Source organism: Oncorhynchus keta, chromosome 21 (assembly GCF_023373465.1).
Source record: "Oncorhynchus keta strain PuntledgeMale-10-30-2019 chromosome 21, Oket_V2, whole genome shotgun sequence".
Classification (NCBI taxonomy): Eukaryota; Metazoa; Chordata; class Actinopteri; order Salmoniformes; family Salmonidae; genus Oncorhynchus; species Oncorhynchus keta.
In genome coordinates this window covers 9,769,390-9,778,226 of record NC_068441.1, presented here as the reverse complement: position 1 = coordinate 9,778,226, position 8,837 = coordinate 9,769,390, and the positions used below count along the sequence as shown (strand labels likewise).

The 8,837-nt window shown below is 41.1% G+C and overlaps 2 protein-coding genes across 3 annotated transcripts; one reads left to right on the top strand and one right to left on the bottom strand.

Moving 5' to 3' along the window:
• Window positions 1-806: 806 nt before the first annotated feature.
• Window positions 807-5,416, top strand: LOC118400078 (microphthalmia-associated transcription factor-like). 2 transcript variants are annotated; one of them, XM_052473297.1, is made up of 9 exons: window positions 807-944; window positions 1,448-1,675; window positions 1,901-1,996; window positions 2,184-2,286; window positions 2,574-2,657; window positions 3,042-3,095; window positions 3,203-3,278; window positions 3,409-3,556; window positions 3,695-5,416. In XM_052473297.1, exons 1-9 carry the CDS (start codon window positions 912-914, stop codon window positions 4,082-4,084), a joined length of 1,212 nt encoding a protein of 403 aa, XP_052329257.1. In that variant the 5' UTR covers window positions 807-911; the 3' UTR covers window positions 4,085-5,416. The 2 variants fall into 2 exon arrangements, with proteins under 2 accessions (XP_052329257.1, XP_035652400.1); XM_035796507.2 differs by having other exon boundaries at window positions 1,901-2,002.
• A 42-nt stretch (window positions 5,417-5,458) lies between these two features.
• LOC118400077 (2-epi-5-epi-valiolone synthase-like) lies at window positions 5,459-8,681 on the bottom strand. Its single transcript, XM_035796505.2, has 5 exons — window positions 8,348-8,681; window positions 7,346-7,985; window positions 6,553-6,789; window positions 6,014-6,266; window positions 5,459-5,895 (listed from the first exon to the last, which is right to left on the bottom strand). Exons 1-5 carry the CDS (start codon window positions 8,521-8,523, stop codon window positions 5,819-5,821), a joined length of 1,383 nt encoding a protein of 460 aa, XP_035652398.1. The 5' UTR covers window positions 8,524-8,681; the 3' UTR covers window positions 5,459-5,818.
• Window positions 8,682-8,837: the final 156 nt, after the last annotated feature.

Genomic DNA, 8,837 nt, shown 5'->3' with positions numbered 1-8,837 from the left:
ACAACTACTTACAGTGTCTTTTTATTTTTTCATATTTGACATGGTTTTGGAAACTTGAATGGGCACGTGTCTTCTGAAAGCCAGATAAACTTTTCTAAGCAGGGTTGAACTTCATTGGCATACATGTCTAATGGTCTAGATCAACTATTAAACTGTATTGACATATATTCATCTTCCTAATTAAACAGTAATATTTGTTTCTGATAATGTCATATTCCTAAGGTGTCAAACCAGCAGTGATTCTACTTTTGTGCCATGCCTGTGATCCATTTTAAACTGGATGTGTGATCCCCTATTAGTTTTAAATCTAGTCAACTCTTAAGCTGCAGACTAACTAAGAACTGGCTATGACTTAGTAGACTAGTGGATCCTGGCACACCATTTGGGAACCACTGGGAGACTAGGTTTAACACGCAACACCAATCTGAAAGTTGGTAGTGGGATGGTCTGTTCTAAAAATCCTGCTACATTTTTGGATTAATCTTTTTGTTACGCAATGTTTGTAATGGAACAGTGGTGTCAATTGTATGCCGGGTTCTCAGAAAAAAATAATGTTTTATACTAGATGAGCGGAACTAAAGATGAAACGCTAGTTAGCCGGGAGCGAGTTTCAATTTGGAAACTAGTAACCCACTCGCAGAAAGAGTCCTTTGTGAGACAGAGATGTTGACGTCAAATGAACGCTGTGAAGACATAAATTCGTAGTTTAGCTAGAACAACACAACATAGAGAGGATGAGCCCTAGTACCCTCCCCCTGTCTCCAAACTTGTATAACTAATTAGGGGTTTGCCTTTAATAAGTTAAACTGATCAAGCCTGTCCTCTTGTTTGCACATGGTAGCCTTGTATTCACACAGTTGACTGTCCAGACAAAAGGGATATCTGATACATACTATCATACAAATTACAATATGTTGGAGATGCTTGAATACAGCCATTACCAGGTGAGTTTTACCATTACCAACTGTTTTTTGGGGGGTTTGGTTTTCTATCAGTATGCAGTATTGCTATGAGTGTTAGTGTCACTTGTATTAGTATAATGTCATATTTATGTATGTACTATATTTGTACAAACATAAATACATGCATTGTATTCATGACATTGTCCTCGGTGCACTGTATAATTCACTGTCATTGAGTAAAAGAAAGAAAGGGGCATGTAACTAGAGGCTGTGATTGAAAAGGTTTGGTTTATTGTTTATGATTGTACAATCCATGTGTTGCTCTTCAGACATGCATTCAAGTCTGAAGATCAATCCACAGAATCTCACAGATCTTTATTGTGAGACATTTTACAAAGAGCAAAGCCACATTTCACTGGATAACTAAACGTTTCCATAGGATGAGATGGTCTAACCCCAGGAACCTCATTAACGACACTGAACAAAATTAGCGTTGGAAACATTTTCCGCCGTCTTCCAACGTCTCTCATTTCCCCCCCACCAAGGTGCAGACCCATCTGGAGAACCCCACCAAGTATCACATCCAGCAGGCCCAAAGGCAGCAGGTGAGGCAGTACCTGTCCACCACCCTCGGGGGTAAGCCTGGCAGCCAGGCCAGCAGCCTGCAGTGCCACAGCCAACCCCCAGAGCACGGGATGCCCCCCGGCCCAGGCAGCACTGCCCCCAACAGCCCCATGGCCCTGCTGACCCTCACCTCAAACTGTGAGAAGGAGGTAGGCATAAAAGAGAGGACACAGAGATCCAATGCATGTACCATTTCCACTGTTTTTTTTCTTTCATTTTGATCTCACAATGGATTTATTCAGGAATATGGCAAACTGGGTACAAAATGCATATAGATTTCTGGTACATCTTTCAATGTTGTCTATCAGAACATTACTTGAATACAAATTTGGTACTTTAGGTTGGTTTATAATGTTTTTGTTTTATTATTACAGATGGACGATGTCATCGATGACATTATTAGCTTGGAAACAAGTTATAATGATGATATTCTTGGCTTTATGGACCCTGGACTCCAGATTACAAATACCGTAAATGTACATCCTTCCCAATACATAACAACTTTTTCAAATGTTAAAGTGCAATAGCAATCACTCTGTTTTTCAGGAAGGTACACAACACATTTACTGAAAAGGAACTACAGCTTTGCATGCTTTAGAATATCAATATCAATACATGTTGCATTGCAATCATTGAATGCTCTGTTCCTTTCCTCAGCTCCCTGTATCTGGTAACCTTCTGGACATGTATGGAAACCACGGACTTACCAGCAGTAACGCCTGCCCTGGTAGTTTATCCAACATAAAAAGGGAATTCTCAGGTACGTTTTTGGTCTGCCGAGTACAACCAATTATTTACACGACACCATCAGCCAAGCATCTCCATATTAAATATTGTCAACCCTGTCAAATCACAAATAGATCTTTTAAAAAAAAACTTTGTTTTTGAAACCATCGTAGTGATGTACCAATAGTATACTAATGATATACTAATACTAACAGTTAAAGAAGCATATATGCGTCAATATTGTGTGCAATTTGTCAAATGCATAACATACTGTTAGCTATAAATAAAATACAAATTACAAATCATTTACCAATACTTAAGGTCCTGGCATGATGAACATACTTGACAAGACTGCATCCTGTGGCCAGTTTGACGACTACCAAAGGCCTGAGGGCTTTCCAGTTGGTACGTTGTCACTAGATTCTCACATTTTCAAACGATTGTTTATTTCCTTTTTTGAAACACATTATTAAACAATTTCATGGTGGCTCATTAACATACCTGAACTAAAATGTCAGTGGGGATTCAGTGGGGATTCAGTGGGGATTCAGATTGGATATTTTTGTGATATTAAAGGCAGCATTAAAGGCAGTAATTTACAATTGCCTCTGTAAAGTATTTTGTGTGTATTGACAAATTAGATCTATGTATCAGTAGAAATGTAGTTTAGATACCCAGTGGGTTACATGAATGGTGTTTAGCTAGGAAACGGGTTGTAATCATCTTGAGTAGGTAAGAAATAAGACACCTTCACTTGCCACTCAAAAGTGTTTCCCTTCCGACCAGAAGCTGAGGTCCGAGCGATGGTCAAGGAGAGACAAAAAAAGGACAACCACAACTTAAGTGAGTTTCTTCGGGAAAAAGAGGAGTAATCAGTTATTTGGGATACATGTGTCCCTCACATTATATTATAACCCACTCCTTATTTTCTGCTTCTCTTCACCTTGTAGTTGAACGAAGGAGGAGGTTCAACATCAACGATCGAATCAAAGAGCTTGGAACCTTGATTCCGAAGTCAAATGATCCGTAAGTAGCCCCGTTTATCGACCAAAAATGTTGGCGTCCTCCCAAGGACGTACGTGTTCGTGCAGTTTAAGGATCAGCTGCTTAGTTGCTACACGCTGACTGTAGACTATTGTCCCCTGCGGTCCCCTAGGGACATGCGCTGGAATAAGGGCACCATTCTGAAGGCCTCAGTGGACTACATCAGGAAGCTGCAGAGGGAGCAGCAGAGAGCCAAGGAGCTGGAGCTTAGACAGAGGAGGCTGGAGCATGCCAACCGCCATCTGATGCTCCGCATACAAGTACGCACCACCAGAGGGAGCCAGTGAGCGTAGCACAAGGGCACCTTGAGAAGAAAAAAAGTTCTACTTAAATCCTCTGGAAATGTATAGCCAGTATAAGTATCTATGTGTTCTTGTGTTTTCTGTGTGTCTGTGTAGGAGTTGGAGATGCAGGCGCGGGCTCATGGTCTTGCGGTTGTGCCGTCCCCTTCCCTCTGCTCCTCTGAGCTGATGGCCCGAGCCATCAAGCAAGAGCCCATCCTAGGAGACTGTCCGTCAGACCTGTACCAGAAGTCAGGCCCCGACATGTCCCCTACCACCACACTAGACCTCAACAACGGCACCATTCACTTCAATGACAGCCCTTTGGATGCAGGGGAACCAGGGGCCTATGGCTCCAACAAGACCTCCACTAAACTGAAGGACATAATAGACAACACCCTGTCACCCATATCATCCCTTCTGTCCTCAGTGTCGCCAGACGCCTCCAACAGCAGCAGCAGGCGTAGCAGCAGCTCAAGCATGGAGGAGAATAATCGTGGTTGTTAGCACTGCCCACGAGCTCAAGTCACACTCACATTTTAGCATATTGTTATTACTGTGATTGTTATTACTAGGTTCTGCTGTTGATCTATTCCATGAGACACTTCTCTGCTGGCATCCTAAGATGTCCTCAAGCTTTCCTTTCCTTGTCTACAGACATTCTGTCTTTTGCTTTTGTTTGTTTTTTCATTGTCTCTGTCTGGAACCAAATCTGACGGTTAAGATTAGTCTACTCTGCTCCTTATCTGGCTGCTGAGATTTACTGTACAATAAGATGAACTTTTCATGGGTGAATTATTTGAGAGAAAGTGCACAATAACATGACAAGATTTGATATTTTTCTCATGTCATGACTATTTGTTAAATTAGAGTTTAAAACATTTGTTTATTACAGTATATATCATACAGAAATATATATTTAGTTGAATACTTTGTTCATTAACTGATAATAACATTGTACTAAGCATTTAAGATGAGCTAATACTTCTTACCCTTAAATTAAATTCAGAAGCAATGGTTTGAAAGCCACAATTTTATTTTTGCAAATAAGAAACAACTTGCAGGAACAATGAATGCCCTTTTAATAACTTTTTTCCCCTACATGGTGATAGCTAAAGTGAAGATATTTGTACAAAACGACACTGTAAATATAAACATTTTGTGATTTTTTTGGGGGTTTGTTTTTTTGAGTAGGTCTTTAATTAAGTATTAAATTAAGTGAATTCGATTTTTATTTTGATTCCCCTGGCTATTACCATATAATTTACATCTGTGCTCTTATCCCATACAAAGTTGTAATGCACATGAAGATAATATTACGAAGAGTTCAAACAGATATTTAGCTCAGAAGGAGCACCTGCCAGCATACTGAAATAATATCTCTAATATTACTTTATTAATTACTAATATTATTTCCTTATATAACTTTCTATAAGACCACTATATGGTTGACTGTAGGAGCTAGCCCATTTATAAAATAATGTAGTTGATGTAACCAACACATTCCCCTATTTCATGTCTTCTGGGCCACTTATCTGACCTAACCTGAATATGAATGTTATTATTTATTGTGTTGTGCCACTCAGTCCTCGACTTGCGCTAATCATGTGGTTGCTGGACCCGTGTACGAGGGTCAGAGGTATGAAGTGATTTTTTTGTTGTACTGTCTATCATTGTGTTATCTTAGGTGGCAGGTAAGCTGAAAACATTATCCACTTTAGTATCAGTGGAGCTCTGGAACAAGTGCCTTTCATTTCAGAAGAGTTAGGGGTAGTCAAAAAAAATGCATTTACTGAGCCTCAATATACATATTTTGTGCAATATTAAAGTGCATCGTGCTTTAAAAATGTGTTTGTAATTATGTATGTAAGACAAAAGTGATTAAGTTCTTAAACATGATTTAATGGAGATGAAAAAGAGACATCAAAATCATCAATAGCAAAACAAAGTCATAAAACATACAGTTTTGATGAAAATCCCTTTTGGTAACGTAGCAGTAAAACTGTGAGGTTGATTTTGTTCAATATGACAAGACAGGTCATGCTATTTCCAATCAAATCAAGTCAATCTGAAAAAATCAAAAGCACCAACAAATATCATCTATAACCATGGACAAATTGTTGAGCATTCCAGATATCTGTGCCAATGTGTCATGCAGAAATGACACATCCTTGTTCCAAACATTTCAATCGTTCAACATAAATCATCTACAGCAATACAAAGTCTTTGGACCAGTTCAGGTCACTGCAGTCGCTGCTCATCACACCACTTCTCAAACGCTCTGTACAGGCTTTCGTCACCCGTGTCATTGAAGATCTCTGCAGATGGAGAGAGGAACGGGATTGTTAACACCATCTTTGAAAATATATGCATTTAAAAAAAATCTTTGTTAATGTGCTGAACTCTCGTTGACAAATTCATTTCTATCTCCTTTACCTGCGTGCCCTAGGCCAATAGGTAGAGGCATCCTGACCAGTCCACCAGAGTGATTCAGCCTCTCACAAAGTGAGTGCTGCACCAGTGCCAAAGTAACGTCCTGATGCCACACAGGCAGCTCCAGCCCCACCATGCAGCCTATAATCCGCAGCTTTTCTTCCTCTGTCATGAGGCCTCTCTCACGGGCCACATACACCATGTAGGACATATCGATGTTGACCGCCTCTCCGTGCAGCAAGGATGGGAGCACCTTCTGCAATCAAGAGGGTCAGCGTTCAGTACTATATCCATGCACAGCTCTCTAGAGTGGAGTGTTGCACAGAGTCACACCGTTTCTAGTCACTAGCTAACATGAACAGGCGTGAGTAAACTTGACACCATGCTCATTTGGCACATAGTTACACTCAAAATGGAACAAGAGGTGACAAACATGACAGGGTGACATAATGGTTCAAACCCAGTTACATGCAGTAGATCATGTAAATATTTGGCTTTGTGTTTATATAAGGTGCAGAGGAACATAATTGATTCTACTGTACCATTTCCAGCTCTGGGCTGATAATGTGACCAAAGTCTACCAGTCTGTCCAAATCATCCTCCCACAGGTTGGGGGCCAGCTCCTCTAGCATGGCTTCTATGGCCACGCGCGTGGACACGGAGGCAGCGTCTTTGTTGTCCCCATGAAGACCGCTGTCAGACTGGAACTTGGAGTCCAACAGGAACGGACCATGGGTCTCCAACAGCTCAAAGAGACCTCTGTGTTTCATCAAGGCCATCTGTAGGGCCATATGTTTACATTACATTTACATGACATAGTACATAAATCAGATCTACAGAGCCAAATGAGCATGAACATATTCTCAAAGAATATATTGCTCTCTACAGTATAAAGTCAGATAGCACATTGTATCTTAAAGCTAAAATCTTTAGTTGTTACATACATTTTTGGACTTTGTATAAGTATATATACCCATTGATTTTTGTTAAAGAAGATAACTTAAAAATGCTTCATGAGCTGAGTTCAACTGTCATAACCCATCAGAGCCAAAAATGCAAGCTCCAATGTTTGTAAACAATGTAAATATCAACAAAACACTGTATAGCCTCAAAACATGGTTAAAACTACACGTTTGATATCATGGATGGCCAGTCCTTGCATCCATAGCCGGGTCTATGAATCTGCGAGTGGTTACATCCCTCAGCTTTTTGACCAAAACACAGGCAAGGGTGACCGCTTTTGTTTTTTGTTTAAATGAAGGATTCTATTTTTAAGTTCATGTACAGTCATATATCCAAGCCATATGTGTTTGCTGTCAGGCATCGCTACTTTACCTTTAACATTTCGGCCAGCCCATTGGAGATGTGTCTTCGGGAAACTGTTTGAATGAAGGACAGGTCTAGGAAAGCAGCCACTGGGGGGATGTAGCCACCCAGCTTATTTTTACAATTGGCAAAGTTCACCCCGGTCTTTGCCCCCACGCTGGCGTCGACATAGGAGAGGAGGGTGGTAGGGACACGGATGTAGGGGGTGCGTCTCCTGTAGAGGGAAGCCGCCAGGCCCACGATGTCCAGGCAGACCCCTCCACCAATAGCAATAATGGGCTCTGTGCGTCTGTCCAGGGAGAACTTATGGACCTCCTCCAGGATCTTCATCACCAGCTCCATGGACTTGTTTTCCTCTGTGGTGGTCAAGGGCAGGATCCTGTAGAGAACATTACGAGCCTCAAAGTAGTCTGTGAGCTGGCAGCCATAGAGGTTGTAGACGGTCTGGTCCATGACCACGAAGCGCCTCAGGGGCTTGGTGCTGATGCTGCTCCTCAGGGCCTCCTGCTGCTGGGGGTCCCTGATGTGGCCCAGGAGCAGGGTGTCGTTGCTGGGGTCCAGCAGGCCCAGGGACTCAATCACCTTGTAGGTGAAGACGATGGGACTGATCACTGTCCAGGAGGTGCCTTGCTCCGTGGTGCTCTCATAGCTGGAACATGATGTATTTGTTTGAGTTGCCAGATTGTACAGTATATGTTTGGAGCACAAAGCACGGGGGTAAATGTAACTTCACACCATTTCACTTTTCTGTGGTGGTAACTAAATAATGTGGAAGAAATGTGCTTGCAGATGACTATGATAGTGTTCTCTGGATGAGTAAACATCGTGACAACTCTTCACACGGTGAAATAAATATTCACTGTATATCACTGTCTAGTGGATCTAAGAACGAACGAATTTAGATGTATAAACCATAAACCAGATTTGTTATACCTTTTATACCGTATAACGTTTTTATTCATTTTAATCAATTGCAGACCTTAATTATATTGTCATAAAAGTTTTACTCACATTTTGGCAGCTGATATTCGACCTTTCAAGTTTTTATTAAAATTCTTTACCGTTTTGCGTTTCCATGTACCATTGACTTGAACTAAATGAAACTCGTTATTCTTTACCAATGCAATATTGTGGCATTGTAGTGGCTCGTCCACGTGTGTCTTCCCGGTGATTGCAACATACGACATCTTATGAATTGGAAGACAATGCGTGACAGATGCGGAGTCAAGAAATAAAGCATCATGTCCATCTCTTATTACTGTCTGTATATATACTCGCCACTCGACAGAAGATCACCAAGGGAGGAGCTATAATGATCCGTGTGCTTGCGAAAGTGTTACCCAAAACCCTGAAACGGTTCAAATGTAGCCTACACGGACCTTACACGTGGCCCCACGTGATCGGTTCTTATACAATTTCGTTCAGTGACGTAAAGAAGGTAGAGATTTATGTAAAGAGGGAATTACCATTTATATAGAAAATATTTTGGCTGCTTAATAAA